Genomic DNA, 16,372 nt, shown 5'->3' with positions numbered 1-16,372 from the left:
CAACAAAACAAATAAATAAATAAATCTTACTGATTCCAAACTTTTGAATAATTTGTTTTAACCTATTTTTATTATTAATTAATAAAACATTTAATTATTTAAAAAAAAATAGTAATAATATTCATTTAATTATTAATATTATTATTAAATTAATGAAATTATATTTAGCAAATGTTTTTATACAAAGTGAATAAGAAATATAAATATTACAAGCAATTTATAAGCCAAAAGCCAATGATTTTTATTATCACATCACATCCAAATTGAATCTGGGCATAAGAGTCTTGTGCTTTTTTCTTTAATTTTTTTGGTATTTACGTACAGTAGCAGTGTGGGCCAGTATTCTATATCATCTTATTTATAATTTGATGGTAACCAGTCCTTTAATATCATTAAATTATCTTCAGGTGAAATGTCTTCTTGTGCCAGTGGATTTAGGTGACTGTACATTACATGGCTACTTGTACACAAAGCAGCTCCCTCTAGGGGCGGATCTGATACATTAGCTCAGAGATGAAAACGAATTGGGATTGGGTTGGTAGTCAAGCGCTGGGACTTTGTCTCTTCATGAGATAATGTTTTGATGTGACGCATGCTGTGCCAAGCGCTTTGATGCTTTATTTGTTTGATTTTACAGCTAGATTGAGGGATCCGTGTTCACGGGGGCCTGCGGTTCTGTACATCACCTAGTACATGAAGCCATCTCATGAGTCCTGAACCTTGAATTTAAGGTCTCAGCTGGTAGCCAGGCTTAATTTGATGTTTTTTCTAGGTCTTGTCAGGCATAATGCCGGTAGTCTGCTGTAGCATCTCTCTCTCTCTCTCTCTCTCTCTCTCTCTCTCTCTTATCTGAATTCTGAGAGGTTTGTTCAGTGCCTCGGGGTGAAGATGTGATGTGAAATGCTCTGTGGCTGCTGGGCGAGAAAACGAGGGCGAGAATGAGAGACTGCAAATGGTTGTGAAAATGAAGGCGTTTAAGCCCCTTGGGGTCTGCAGAATGGCGCGGCGTCTTAGAGAATTATTTTTTAGTTGCTTGCTACATGTTGATATGGAAAGTCACACCGAATTTGTGCAAAGACAGCCATCTTCCTCAGGCTCACTTCTGTTCTCGCTAAAGTTTGTTTTCTCTTTATTTCTCTTTAAGACCCCACTGAGAAGGTGAGTCTACAGGTTGTTTCTCAAAGCCCCATTAGGGAAGGTGATGATGTGACACTGAAATGCCAGGCGGATGGAAACCCACCTCCTACCAGCTTCAACTTCAACATTAAGGTGAGAGATCGCCGGCCGTGTCCACAGCAACCACGCTGGTCTTTCATCTCCAGGGTCCCGTGTCTGCCCTGTATTCTTCTCTACAGGTTAATTACACCGGCTCCCTCTCTCTCTCTCGCCCACTTTAGGGCAAGAAGGTCACGGTGACGGACAAGGATGTTTACACTCTGACTGGCGTTACCCGAGCAGACAGTGGCATTTACAAGTGCTCCCTGCTTGACAACGATGTGATGGAGTCCACTCAGTTTGTCACCGTGAGCTGTGAGTGGATGAACGATGTGCTCTATTTCTCTGTCTCTCTCATCTCTCCCTAAGGGCATATACACACTAGAGAAAGACCTGATGGAGCGTTTGACAGAGATGGGAAGATATTTTTGACACTCTAAAAATCAAGCGGTAATACAGAAAATTGGATTTCAAAATGTATTCTCTGCAATCTGTTGCTCATAATTGCAAGTTTCTCAACATTTGGTCACATGACGGAGACTCACTTTGTTAGAAATAGTACAAGAGGCATGCTTTTTCAGATTCCTCTAACTCCCCTCCCCACTAATCAAAGTAATATCATTTAATATTTATTTAGAATTATTTACTCATTCTGACAAGCGACACTTTCTCCATTTAAAAAAAAAAAAAAAAGTGTGAGGTTTTCTGAAAACACAGTTAACGTGTACATCGATGTTCAGTGATATCTATTATGCTCAAAGAATAGTCTAGAAAAGCCAGCCTGTTTTCACTGACGTTGTACTGTAGCTTGCGTTTTCTTCTTGGCAATCAACTGTAATAAATTCAAATCCAAAACATGTATTCTCAACTAAATGACTCACACATTTTAGCCAGCCTGCTGCGAACTACCATCTAACCTGCTAGCATACTGTTTGCATTTATGGATCATGAATAAATGTAGATGCATTGAAAAATCTAGCCTTGAAAAAAAATTACTAGTATTTTCTGGGGAATTTCCTATTCACTGTAGTTTCATTTGACCAGTTTTCTGTTTGTGGAATGTTTTAATATGAATAAGAAACTCACCAGGGAAGCAGAGATGTAAAACATTGTACTGAACCTTTTTTTTGTTTTTGTAATACCTAAAAAAAAAAATCGTAAATTTACCACTTATAGGTACACGTTAGAACATTAAGCATCATTTATTAGATTTTTGGGCTTAAAAGATGCAAAGTGTAAAATCGAACAACATTAGCTCAACCAAACTCTCAAGCTGTTGTTTGCGCCAGAGTTACAGTAGACTCAAGCCTGAATAAACTGCCCCTGCCATTGAACACATGAGCCAAACTTTTCCTTTCCAATTAATTCTTTCCTTTATAGTAGGAATTAATGCACGAGCGAAATGTTAATCAAATCTATCTTCAGTAGGATTAGCAAAGGGGGCGGGACAGCAGGCAGACAGCTTAATTAGGAGTGTTTGAGGCTGCTACAGTCTCAAGCTCGCTGATAAGCTCACACACTCTGGCCTTTCAATAATTCTCATTGAGATGAGAGTGTGTGTGTGTGTCTGTGTAGTTCAAAAGGCACGATGATCTCCATAATATGGATTTAGTGACACTTCGGTTTGGAGACTCAAAAGTATTTCACGGCATCTGTGCGGCATGATTTCAAACCTGGTGGCATCTCAGCTGTCCATGTGAGGATAGAAAACAATTTCTCAGGCGAGAATAAGGGCGACGAGGAGGGTCTTTGCATACTGAGTTGGCGAAGAAATGTAATGCGTTTCAGCGTCTTCAGTGGTTTAAATATTTTTAGGACAGGTGTACAAAAACATGCTTGTCATCTCTCCTTGCTTTCTGTCTTTTTTCAGTTCTGGATGTAAGCCTCACTCCTACAGGCAAGGTGTTAAAAAAGTTTGGGGAAAACTTGATTGTGTCATTGGATAAGAACGCCTCTTCTGAAGCAAAAGTGACATGGACTAAGGTAAGAAATTGCAGGGAATCTAACAGATCTGGGTTAGGTTTAGCCATGCTAAACAAACAACTCTTTCGATTTCTCCAGGATAACCGTAAACTAGACAAACTGCCCGACTTCTCGAGGTTGACATATAGTGATGCAGGCCTCTATGTGTGTGACGTGTCCATTGAAGGAATCAAACGCAGTTTGTCCTTTGAGCTTATTGTGGAAGGTAGGAGTTATTATACACACTTGAAATATTTCACCATTTTATGAATCATTTGTATTTGAAACATTCTGTTAACATATGTATGTGTTTGTGAATATATACGATGATATAAAAATGATATTATCTCTAGGTATTCCTAAAATTACAAGTCTGACAAAGCATCGCAGCAGTGATGGAAAACACAAAGTCTTGACGTGTGAGGCAGAAGGTTCACCTAAACCTGACGTGCAGTGGAGTGTCAACGGAACTAACGTGAGTCACTATCACTGTCAGACTAAATATAGATCTGAATCTGATCGGATTTAGATCATCATGTTGTAGACATTACTCTTGTCCCAAAAGAACCTTGCATCTTGCACTTTTTTATGCAAGAAGGAAAGATGCCCAGATATTTAACTCAGTTTCGGTCTAGACAAGATGAAAGGTGCACAGGTGTTTGAAGTCACAGGTTTTCAGCACCCAGAAGCGAAGAGCCAACTTTCAATTTACGCTATAAAGGGAACAGTTGTCCTGGGACGGAAATGTCTAGAATCGCACAAATAGAATTATTATTCATCCTGTGTTTCACAGACTGACGTCTCTGGTATTTTCGAGTGTCTTTGCCTTTGTTTCTGGCTTTTTTATTTTGACAAGAAGCGAATTTCCACAGAGGCACGTCTCGCCACCTTCCTAAATGCCTTTTATTTTTTTATAATCCAACAGTGAAGAAAAACAATTTAATAAATTTGATATCAATTCTTACTTGCTTCTCCTCCTAATTTCAGACCAAAAACTGAACATTGAATGATATGGAGTTATGTTTTACCTTACTATGAAAATTGATTTTATTTTAAATATGTTAATAAAATCTGAAATAGATTTTAAAAATACACTGGAGTAGCTAATGGCTGCTGACTGTCATTAGAATAAATGTTAAAATTGAAAACATTTTTTTTTAATCGTTTTAATATTTCACAATATTACTGCTTTTACTGCATTTTTGATCAAATAAATGCAGCCTCGGTAGGCATAGCCTAATCTAAGGCTTCTTTAAAGGAGTAGTTCACTTCCAGAACAATTTGTTTTTACAGATAATGTACTCACCCCCTTGTCATCCAATGTGTTAATGTCTTTCCTTCTTCAGTCTTAAAGAAATTGTGTTTTTCTAAGGAAAACATTTCAGGAATTATATCCATTTTAATGGACTTATATGGTGCCCATGAGTTTGATTGTCATTTTCTAAAAATAAAATAAAAATCGATGTACTTTTTAACCTCAAATGCTCCTTTTGTGTAGCTCTGCAATGTGCATGCATGCTCTGTGCAGTCCCATTCAAAACATGGTATGCTGAAAAAATGTTCTCCTTTAACTTAAAAATCAGACTACATTGCTGCATAAGTACCAGTGTTTAAAAAGTGAACATACAAAGGTCAAACGCCCTTTATATAAACGTATAAAAAGGTAAAACAGCTAGGTATATAGGACTGTTTTGAAGTTGGAGGAGAAAATGAGATGAGAGCTTTTTAACATACCCTAACTGTCATGAACCGGAATGCAGCGTTCACCCAGAGCTAGACAAAATGAGCTATTGAGGGTTAAAAAGTATATAAATTGTATATAAATTGTAATATATATATATATATATATATATATATATATATATATATATATATATATATATATATATATATATATATATATATATTATACAATTACTGATAGTTTCGATAAGACACTTCTTCCTCGGCTGGGATCGTTTAGAGCCGTTTGAAGTCCACTAGGCTATATGGTGACAATTCCTGAAATGTTTTCCTCAAAAAACATTTCTTTACGACTGATGAAAGAAAGACATGAACATCTTGGATGACAAATGCGTGAGTACATTATCTGTACATTTTTGTTCTGGAAGTGATAACTTTAAAAAAAAATACGAAGTTTTTGAACGACAGTGAGTGTAATAATAATAAACAACTTGTGTTTCTATGAAATAAATCATGAAGTACATTATTTACTATTAATTTGTACTTGATTGTATCTTAATGGCTGCTTATTTCTGGTATATTTTGCTTTATGCTCCTGTGGATCGCAGTGCTGGTATCAGTCACGTTAGCTAACACGCTGCGCTCTGTGTGAGAGGTTCAGCTCTCACTGTCTGTCTGCCTTAATGGCACAGATATTGAAGTGTGTTTGTGACGGAAACTCATTTAGTGGCTGTGTGATTACTGACACACATTGCACTCGTTTTTTTCCGACCCTGAGAGGTGTGTGTTTTCTATGAGACTTTCCATTAGCTCTGGGTGTGGTGGTGGTGCTGGCTTTACGATAATAAATGAGCTGAGGATCATTAGCGCCCTCTAGCGGAGACGTGTATTAAATAGTGCCTGAAGCAAACAGGTCCGATAATGAAACCAACCTTGTGCTTGCTGACTCTTGCTGCTTATTTGTATATTCATACACAGTTAATATTCTGGTTATAAAACGTATTTTTTAAAAATAACTGCAGTTGTTGTTGTCCTGCAGGAGAAAATGTCATATGATAACGGGAAGGCCACATACAAACTGACCGTAGTGCCCAGTAAGAATCTCACCGTCAGCTGTCTCGTGACCAATAAACTCGGTGAAGACACGAAGGAGATCAGTGTGTTTTCTCGTAAGTACTGAACACGCTAAAGGGGGTTCCCGCTGTGAGAACTGCTTACTAACCACTCAATCGACCCCTTTAAAAGGCGCATATTATAGGGCTGTCAAGAACACATTTACATTTTTTTTTTACATTAGCTTACATATCTGACATGGTTAATAACAAGTGGTTTGTGAGCGTGAACAAGCACTGAGATTGCTTGTTTATTTGAACAGAAATAGGTGAAACATAGTAGTTTTGCAATAATAAAGAATTAGCATTATTGATGTACAATTTTTGTCTTATTTTACGTTTTTTAGTTGCACAAATAATACTAGTTTGACAGCCCTGATAAGTAAATGCCATATCTAACATCTCTTATGTGCATGTGAGGAGATTGGTAAAGCTAGCATGTTCCACACAGGTTTGCCTGATTTAGTGGCCTTTTACTGTAGTAGTATTATTAGTGTCCCAGCTGCTCTCTGTCAGGTCCTGTGTTCACTCACAGGGCATGAGGCGCTCTCTTTCTTGTTTCTGGCTTTGGTTCGGGTTTTGTTTGTCTGTGTCAGGGTGCTTGGACTGCCGTCCCTTTTTCTCTTCCTCTCTTTCTGACTGCTATCGCATGCTTGTGGTCATCTTCCTTACTAGAATCTGATTGGACAGTACTCACTTCTGATTTGAATTGGTTTTGCATCTTAACCACAGTTGGGTGGTGGCTTTTCTTCGCACCAAATTTTGAATTAATGCCAGTTTGATTTAATTTTGCACCCAAAGTTAATTTGATTGTATATCTGATTTCAGTATTTGAGGAGGACAAGTCCAAACCAGGTAAGATCATCTGATTTCCTTCACTTGAATTTCACTTAAAATGAAGTAAAGGTTAAGATCATGAGTCACGGAGGGTGTCAAGCATCCTGACATTATGCAAACTTTGTGCCTTCACGTTTTTGAATTGTTTCTTTTAGCCGTCATACCTGAAAAACGTAATCTTGAAATAACCCCGGCTTTACATTTTCTCAAATAGCAGGATTCTGTCAATCATTTATTTATTTCCCATGATTGCCTTTCCATGTGAAGAGTCATAATGCTTTAAAAGAATTCATAACGTGTTTATCTGTCCATCGCATTTAGAGAAAAACAAAGACGGCACCGAGCAGGCCAAAGTGATTGTGGGTATTGTGGTTGGACTGCTTGTAGCTGCTGCTTTGGTGGGACTCATCTACTGGATCTATATCAAGAAAACAAGGTAAGGTGCAACATGACATCACAAAAATAAGCAGAGTATGAAAAAGCAGAGTATAGTTCATCGCCTAGGTTTAAATTACAAACTGTACAGATGAAGTACCTATGATTGCAGTAGAAGTCACAGTGTCTGCTGTTATACATCATCTTGATTTATTCAGATTGACAAGAGAAGCAAGCGAGCTAGAAATGGTCTAGCTGCAAGAGCTTAGTTTGAAATGTGCTGAGAGATTAATCAAGGTAAAATTGTCCTGTTAGACAAGGCAGCTGGAAAACCGGCGAGAAAGAGGCAGGCACTTCAGAGGAGAGTAAGAAACTGGAGGAGAACAATCATAAACCAGATGTCTAAAAGAGAAGAGAGCCGTCAAAGAAGAACAAAGAAGGTGAGGATATTTTTGCTTGCAATTTTACAATTTCAAAGCTCAGAGCAGGGTGGAAAACTCACACCTGATAATAATAATAATAATACCTACACCAGGTGCGAGTAAAAAGAGTGCAGAAACGGTACAGGTGATGAGGGAGCTTCAGTAGAACATCAGTGAACTGAGGTCAGATGAGATGTTGTTAGGACATATGTCAGTAAAACAAGTTTACCTCTCCTGACTGCCGTTATACTGTGCATGTTAAACGTGCTCTTCAATTGCACGAATATATGCGCCGGCGCACTATATATAATTTAATTCATATTATAGCACAATTAAATATAAAAGGTTGTGAGAAAACACAATGGGTGTCAGATCCGCGTCAAGTTCAGCAGCGGCAGCTCTTAAAGAAATAGCAGCCAAATAAACTAATAAACCAGCTGCTGGGATGTCTGTTCCTCAAATAACAAAAGAAAAATAGAGGAAATCAGTCACTTTTGTAGCTTTAAGGATTCATTTATATTTGATTTAGAATTTGGTCTTTGATAACTTTATTCAATTTTTGTATATTCCCTACTTGCTGAATGGCACAGGTAGCTAAATATGACATTGTAATGAGTTTATATGTTAAGATTGTTTTGAAGTTGAATTAGAAGTTATCTGTTAAAGTGTAATAAATGTTCAAATTGATATCTCTCATTTATACTGTGATGTTGAATGGCTATAATCAATAATCCATTTCATAGAGACATTTGTATCTACTCGCCTCCAGTCATTAAAAAAATTGCCACTAAACAAATATTTAAAAATGTACTGTATTTATGTTGATTGAAGATTAATTTGAATAATGCATGTGAAATTGTTCTTCAGGTCTTCAGGTTTGGAACGACATGAGGTTCAATAATTAATGACCGAATTTTCTTTTTGTGGTGAACTATCCAGTTTCTCACAAATAGGTGAGGAACATTGTGACCTTTCTAATCCTCATGTTCTTATTTTGGTTTAATATGAGGAATCTTTAATTAATACCACCAAATGGAGAACTCTGGAAAAATATTAAAACAGAGTCACATGTGAGTCACGACAGATGTTTTCTTTTGAAGACAGTTGTGCATGTCTTTCAACTGAATCACGCACATCACTGCAAGGTGTTAAAGGTAGAGTTCACCTAAAAATGAAAATTCGGTCATCATTTTCTCGCCCTCGTGTCGTTCCAAACCTGTATGAGTTGCTTTCTTATGTTGAACATGAAAGAAGATATTTTAAAGATTGCTGGTAGTCATGGTTACCATTGATTTCCACAGTATTTTTTTTCCTACTATGGAAGTCAGTGGCAACCACCAACTGTTTTATTACCGGCAATCTTCAAAATATTTTCTTTTGTGTTCAACATAAAGCAACTCATACATGTTTGGAACGACACAAAGGTGAGTAAATGATGACAGAATTTTCATTTTTGGGTGAACTATCCCTTTAAGACTATCATTATTACAATATGATGTAAACAATGTAGTATATTACAGTAGCTAATAGGTATGCCAACTCAATATTTTGATGTCAGGCTATTCTTATCTTCTCATCTTTTCTAATCACATTCTTTGTTTGTGTTTGTATACCAGGAATGAACCAGGAAAGAGGCCTTGTCACACTGAATGTGCAGTACTACACACTTCAATCATCTAATTCCAGACATCTGATTGGACAGCGACGCCTCCTTCAGGCTGCTTTTGCGTGTCACGCATCACCGAATGTTTTCAGAATATTTCCGATTCCAAATGAACTGTTTATTAAAAAAAGAAAAAAGAAAGAACATCCCCCACCATGATTCAAAAGTGTAAAAGAGAAAACCATTTGTATTGTAAATTTAGTCTGCACTGAGGACCGCATTTACTTTTGATCGATTCTGACTTTTCTTTTGTGTTCCCGGTGAATGTTCTCGTTTCATGCACATTGCTAATGTGGTGGGCACAGCTGTTTTGTTCCCTCTCTAGTTTAAAACAATAAATAAAAATGTAAATTCGCTGTACACTTTTTAGGCCTGTGTAAATACGGGGAGTGTGTTCACTACTTAACATTGGGATTATTGAAAAAGAAAAATAACGGATAATAATGGATTTTGGGACTACATATTGATATTGGACGGTCCCTCATTGAGAAGTCCTCAGATGGCGGACGGATGCTGGAAGAACGATGATTCACTGCTGTTACACCTCTGTTCGCTTATGTTTATTTATTGGTACCTCTTTATGTTACTGTCCTATGACATCCATGTTAATTCCTCTAGTTCCAAGTGGCCATGTAGTGAAAACGGGTTTAGAAATTTAGCATACCATAGAGAGATTTTCTGCTACACCCAGTGGCCTTCAGGTTGCTCTGAACTCAGCAAAACACCGACCGCTAGAGTTTTACGTAACGACATATACCTGATTTGCATATAGTATAAACAAGCAAACATCCACTCTTGGTATCAGATTGGGTGCTAGCGACCTTGCATGTAGAGCTTTTATTTTTTTGGTAGGAAGTAAATCTAAAAGAATAGCCCCATTATTCTGCCTTAACAGAAAGTATTGGAAGGCAAACTTCAGTCAGTATGTTAATGTGAAACTTCACTGTATAGCCTTTCAGTTTTGCACATCCCTCGAACTACAAAAACTGCATCTTTTGTTTTTCTTACACGTCATTTTTTTGTATCTACGCTGTTTGTCAGGTTGATGTCCGACACTGTAGTCTTTAAGGATGGGTTCCGTTCATCATGGTCTAAAGAAGCTGTAAATATGTTTGAATGTCTTGCTCGTGTTTGGCTATTTATAATGTGTGAGAAATGCAAGGTTAGCTGTGCTTCTGCTTAGTTACTAAAGAGACCCTTTTTATTTAAAGTGTAACTTTGTCACGCTTTCACTTTTTTTGTTTCGTCTCCACAAACAAGTGTTTTGAATGTCCATGTTTAGCATAACTGTCTCGCATATTTTGAACCATCAGGTCAGCAGTGAAACCAAAGAGGGTAACCGCAAAAGAAGGCCATAAAGTATTGTAAATACTGACTTTTGTTTTTGTACTTTTGTTGACAATAAAAGTGTACATTTTGAAGTTTGAGGTTTTTTTTAATCCACTCTATTAAAAAAAAAAAACATGTCCCAGATGTTAATACTGGCTTTTATAAAACTTTCTTTTTTCTCCACAAGAACAGATCACGGGTTACCAACATTACTGAAAGAAGGAAATCATAATCTCCAAGAAAACTTTTAACAAAGTATAAATTAATTGCACACATCACTGGTTTTAAATGATCCACAAGGCATTTTCCAACAAAGTATAATCTCGTAAAAAGAAGAGGGGAAATGAACAGAAAGCGTTCCCCTTGTGAACCTGTCGAAGGCCACGTCCTCTTCCACTGGAGGGTCCATTCAGTTCTCGGATTTCAAGTGTAAGATGGAGAGAGAGACCAGTGCAAAAATGAAGTTTCAATTTCAAGAGAAAAACTGATAGGGAGGAATGACAAACAAAGAGAGGAGTCAAAGCGGTCCAGCTTCACAGAACTCCTAAAAGGCCTTAAATGAAGCAGTTACTGGAGTTTTCTTCAGTTTGTGGAAATCACTATTACAGCAAACCATTAAAATGACTCGTAGATGATATTCTGCATGTTTTTGGTTTGTTTGCCAGGCGCTTATACAAATGGTGCATGTCCAGTTATTTTTTTTTTCTTTTTTTTTTTGCATATCGCGTCAGTGCAAGTGGGCTGAGGGTAACTGAAAAAAGGTGGCTTCTCCTGCACTGCACTAATTTTAAATAAAATAAGGAACCGATGCATTCACCAGGCGTTTGGATTTGTTTTATTTCACGAGTTAGCAGGCCCTATTTACAGAAGATGAAACAACTATATCAGCCCTTGCTTGCCAATGTTGGAATGCACGCAGTTGTCAAAGGCATCCGTTAAGAGTTGCTTAAAAAAAGCAGCTAAACTGAAAAAGAGGACAGAAAGAGAACTGTGAACCTGCTATTCGATGTCCATCTCTTTTTCTGCCTCGAACGATCTGATTTGTCGTGTTCACGGCGAATTAATGAGATAAAGGAGAAATGGTCACAGCAAGAGCCATTACTGTAAAATTCATGATACCCAAGAGGCCAGGAAGGAGCGGCTGGACATGGGTAATATGTGTGTGTGTGTGCAGCAGCAGCAGTGGAAGGAAAGGCATGAACAGCCTGCAGACACTGGCAACACAAACAGAAGCGTTCAGAGCTGCTTTCATTTCCATCCAGCCAATTTGAGAGAAGTACAAACGTCACCGCTTTGAAGGACGCAGCAAATCCACTCTGAAATGTGGATGGACACCTCCAAATATGAAAAATTCTATTTGGGTTTCTCTCTTGAACGTCCCGAGCTGTAACAACGATGACCTGAGCGCTGCAGATAAGCCACGTCACTGTAAACACAAGGCTTTTTTTCGGTTTTTTTCACAGGATTCCATTGTTACAAACGCAACACCCCGTTATAGGGCCCTTTTGGCGTAAAAGCACACATTTTCGTCTCATTTGCTGTATGTGCTAAACAAAAGCAAGCAGAAGTCAGCCTGCGGTTTGTACGCTCAGAGACAGTTGTAGACAGTTTGAAATCACCTGGCTACAGACCCTGCCTGGGAGCGACTAGAGCAAACTCCCGCAAAATGTTCCGTGCCACGTCCACTTTGTTCTGCGCGATCATGAGCGCTCGTTTCACGTCTTCAAACGAGTAGCCCTCCCCCATTAGCTTGGCTATCTTGGCGTCGACGTTCTCCCGGGACGATTCGTGCGGTCTTCTGTGGATGTCTGGTGGGATAATCCTGGGAAGTGGTTTCGGAGGTCTCTCAGGTGCCCTGAAGCTATCTCCGGCCACTGTGAACAGGAAACAAAGAGTGGATGGTAGCAGGCCCACTAAAAAGACTCTGAACACATTAAAACCCCATTACAGGCTAATAATTAATAATTCATTGAGCGCATTCATCTTGATAATGGCTTCATTTAATAAAGCTGTATTGTATTCAGAACAATGCACTGCACTCACAGCTGTTTTATCAGGATATTACGTGTATTACGTGTATTCTAGATGTGCAAGCAATGTTTGTTCTGATCATTAAAATTATATCATTTTAAAGTGTAAGGTATGGGAGACTTGGCTATATTGTGAATATAATAATAAATACACACTTTACAGGTTTTATTTGTATTTTTTAAGTCTCTTATACTGCATTTATCCGATCAAAAATATAGTAAAAACAGCAAAATTGTAAAACATTATTGCAATTTTAAATAACATTTAATAATAATTTCTATTTAATGTATTTTGAAATGTAATTTATTCTGTGATGGTAAAAGCTGAATTTTCATCAGCCATTATTCCAGTCTTCATCTAAATGTAAAATTCTGATTTGCTGCTCAAGAAATGTCCTATTATGAATGTTAAAAAGAGTTTTGTTCCTTTTTTTGTGGAAACCGTGGTCATTTTTATATTCTTTGATGGATAGAAAGTTCTAAATAATTTTATTTAAAAACAAAAATCTTTTCCAACAATACAATAATAATTTTTTTTTTTCTGTGAATTGTGATTAGCTTAAAGCATCCAATGTATTTAAAAAAAAATTTATAAAAAAAAAATTACTGGCCTTAAACCTTTGAACACTAGTGTGTATTAAATATAAATCTGATCTGTAAAAAAAATTGTAATGTAAATGTTTGCTATTTTTGCTTTATAAGCCTTTTTTGATTTGGTACCTGAGGTTGGCGGCAGTTGATCATAGTCTTGCGGAGCCTTGAATGGTGTCTTCATGTTGTCCCCAGTTTGTCTCCTCACAGGGGGATTGGGAGCAGAGTTATTTAACTGGTCTATGAAAGTGTCTGTGAATCATACCAATGATCAGATACCAATATAACCCCAATAAAGCAGTATTTGACATTCATATTACATTAATAATCAGAGATAAGTGGTATCAGCCTCACCAGGGCTGAGCAGGAAGTGATCGTGTCCAGACGAGGGGCGGGCAGGTCTGGGGTAGGGGGAGGAGGAGGAGGGTTCTATTAAACTGTTCCTGATGGGGGGAGGAGGAGGAGGAGGCTGGGACGGAGGAAGAGAGTTGAAAGGGTCTTCCATTGGAGACGCTGGGAGAACACAGAAGAGAGAGAGAGAGAGAGAGAGAGAGAGAGAGAGAGAGAGAGAGAGAGAGAGAGAGAGAGAGAGAGAGAGATTGAGTTTTCTACATGCCTCAGTAATCCCTCCTCTCACCAACAGATGGCGCTAAAATATCACTCATGCATACATTTATTGTGCTCTGACACGTTTACTCAATAGCCAAGACACGTTTTATGAAACACTGGAAACCCTGGTTATAACTGTACAATTCAAACTTTTTAAATAGTACTGTTTTAATTTCTTTTTGATTCAATAAATGCAGAATAGACTTTGAAAGGGAGCATTTTTGAAACTGCATTATAAATTACTAAATTAAAAGATTTGCAACTCAGAAAAACACGTTTTTATGAGAAGCAAGTTTTTCTTTTGGGAGATCGCTCTAATTAATTTTAGTGTCTAAGCAACTGAGAAAAAGCCTTGAAGTTATTAAGGTGGTGTAACTTAAACTGAAAGGCAATTTATAATATTCAAGAAACAAAGATTAATGGAAGTGAAGGTGAATAAATGTAAAAAATAAATAAATAAACTAATTAAACTTAGGTTTCAGAAAAGAAGCACTGCACAAACACACCTTAACCACATCATACAGCTCTTATAATTTAAGCTAATAATAAGAATTAGCCACTCAATAATGAATAAGTCTGTGTTGTGGTTCACAGCTCATTTTGTGCTCCTCAATGGAAGAGTAAAAGCAAAACAAACCAACAAATCAAATAAACAGTCTGCTAATCAGGCAGCCAATCAGATTTAGGCGCTGCGCCACTAGCTACCTTGAGGGGGCAGTAGAATGTCGTAGTCTGAGGGGGTCCTGTTGTGGAGGGGGCACTGTGTGGTGTGAGCCACACCCGAAATCAACGAACCAGAGTCAAACCCACCTGAGGGACACAACACAGATTTACACTGACCAACAACTGGCCTCCGAGACTTCAACCACCATCGGCCACCACATCAAACAATGTAAACTTCAATCCCTAATGCTACAAACACACACAAACTCCCACAATCATACTAAAAGATGGTCAAACAGAAACTGAAGATGACATGAGAATTGGTGTGTGTATGTGTGTACAAGTTGTGTGTTCTCTCACCATGCTCCGGAGGTTTATGTTTCTTTATGTCTGTTGAGAGATCCGACGAGCCGTTTTCTAAAGCCCTTCATGAAGAGAAAACATGTAAATGTAAATGTTGTATTGTTTGACTATATTGTGTGTGTGTGTGTTTACCTGTTGGGGATGCGGAAGGGGACGCAGACGGGCGGCTGTGTGTTGCAGACGGGATGTGATGAGGGAATCTGATACTCGTCCTCCACTCTGTCTGTCAGACTCCGGTGGCTTGTGAAGGGGTTGGTGTGCCTGCAGATCACAAAAAACTCATTTCACAACACATGCAGGACCATGTACAACGCATGATTCGTGCATCAGATCGGCCACAGATTGGGTTCTAGGTTTAGTGTTTTTTTTACACTTTATGTTACTCGGTTCTAAATCTGATGTCTTAGAAAAGTAAAAGAACATCTTTCCTCAACAACAGCATGATTTGAGACCTCATTCATGATTGTACCATGGAAAACTTGATGCATACTTGAACAACTCCCAATATGACTTACTGCATTAGCATATACTCAAATAAACTGCCTTGTGTGCTCCCAAATTACAGCAAAGTGTGGAATAACCATATGTAAATATTTACATTGATGACAGCATTGTAACTGACTCAGCCAGCAAGCTTAGAAAAAAAGCTCTTTGACGGGAGACTTGGATGATGTTCTCTGCTTTCATGCTGACTCACTGAAACGAATAGCCAGTTTAATCACGTAAGCTATAACTTAGAGTCACATGCTGGGCTGAAGTAGGCAAAGACGGCCAATATTTAAGCACCTACGGGGGGAGAGAGGGTAACTAGCTCTGACTGGGATACGATGGGCGGTTTTCCAGCCAAGTCTGGGCTGCTACCGTGATGCGCCATTAGAGGGCACTTTAGACATTTCTTGTCCCTGTGACGATGAAGAGATTCAGTAAAGAACTTTTTTAAGTGTTCCGAAGTGCTCTTTGTTTCCAAGACATCAAGAAAGAGTTTTTGGATGTACATTTGCCAAGTCTTTAAAGAGAAGCCAACCATAGCAGTGTGAAAACAGCTGAGAGAGAGAGAGAGAGATATGACAGGTTCATGTTTTCTTTTTCTTTGAGGAGGTGGAAAATGCTCAAAACATTTCCAAGACATTGGTGTGTGTGTGTGTGTGTGTGTGTGTTTCTGTACAGTAAACGAATGCTGGTAAGCATGATGCTCGTCACAGAGAACCCATTGTGCCCTGAAGCCAGTAGAAAAGCCTTACTATGCTTACTAACAATGATCTGAGCTTCTATAAACACATCACTGACTACTGACGCAGCTGTATGGACAGATACACCACATAAACACACAACACTATTCTTCTGTGCGCTAAACAACAACCATTGTGGTTTCCAGAGCCTCTCGGTTTCATTTGTCAAAGCGGTGACAGAAACACGGTTTTTCTTGTAGCAGGAACTGATGAGAGGAGCACAACGGTGTTGCATGAATGAAGCTATTAACATTGACAACCAAACCAATGACTAGGGTGCTATGGGTGA

At 38.2% G+C, this 16,372-nt stretch overlaps 2 protein-coding genes across 3 annotated transcripts in view; one reads left to right on the top strand and one right to left on the bottom strand.

Annotated features, from left to right (window-relative positions):
• The window catches only part of LOC132127215 (CD166 antigen homolog), a 71,969-nt gene extending 61,279 nt beyond the window's left edge, over positions 1 to 10,690 (top strand). The window contains exons 7-16 of one of the 2 annotated variants that reach the window (XM_059538980.1): positions 1,145 to 1,269; positions 1,398 to 1,530; positions 3,086 to 3,198; positions 3,277 to 3,403; positions 3,531 to 3,652; positions 5,900 to 6,029; positions 6,801 to 6,827; positions 7,131 to 7,245; positions 7,500 to 7,624; positions 9,223 to 10,690. In XM_059538980.1, the coding sequence (XP_059394963.1) occupies positions 1,145 to 1,269; positions 1,398 to 1,530; positions 3,086 to 3,198; positions 3,277 to 3,403; positions 3,531 to 3,652; positions 5,900 to 6,029; positions 6,801 to 6,827; positions 7,131 to 7,245; positions 7,500 to 7,590 (983 nt within the window). In that variant the 3' untranslated portion in view covers positions 7,591 to 7,624; positions 9,223 to 10,690. The remainder of the gene's footprint in view (positions 1 to 1,144; positions 1,270 to 1,397; positions 1,531 to 3,085; positions 3,199 to 3,276; positions 3,404 to 3,530; positions 3,653 to 5,899; positions 6,030 to 6,800; positions 6,828 to 7,130; positions 7,246 to 7,499; positions 7,625 to 9,222) is intronic. The other variant, XM_059538981.1, reaches the window with a different exon arrangement.
• A 50-nt stretch (positions 10,691 to 10,740) lies between these two features.
• Positions 10,741 to 16,372, bottom strand: part of LOC132127214 (E3 ubiquitin-protein ligase CBL-B-like) — a 63,805-nt gene continuing 58,173 nt past the window's right edge. Inside the window, exons 14-19 of the mRNA XM_059538978.1 lie at positions 14,987 to 15,115; positions 14,852 to 14,916; positions 14,534 to 14,638; positions 13,574 to 13,732; positions 13,349 to 13,471; positions 10,741 to 12,472 (exon numbers count right to left, since the gene is read on the bottom strand). Coding sequence (XP_059394961.1) covers positions 12,222 to 12,472; positions 13,349 to 13,471; positions 13,574 to 13,732; positions 14,534 to 14,638; positions 14,852 to 14,916; positions 14,987 to 15,115 — 832 coding nt within the window. The 3' untranslated portion in view covers positions 10,741 to 12,221. The remainder of the gene's footprint in view (positions 12,473 to 13,348; positions 13,472 to 13,573; positions 13,733 to 14,533; positions 14,639 to 14,851; positions 14,917 to 14,986; positions 15,116 to 16,372) is intronic.

This window comes from Carassius carassius, chromosome 45 (assembly GCF_963082965.1).
Source record: "Carassius carassius chromosome 45, fCarCar2.1, whole genome shotgun sequence".
NCBI classification, from domain to species: Eukaryota; Metazoa; Chordata; class Actinopteri; order Cypriniformes; family Cyprinidae; genus Carassius; species Carassius carassius.
Note: the sequence above shows the minus strand (reverse complement) of the source record. Positions and strands in the feature narration are given on the sequence as shown.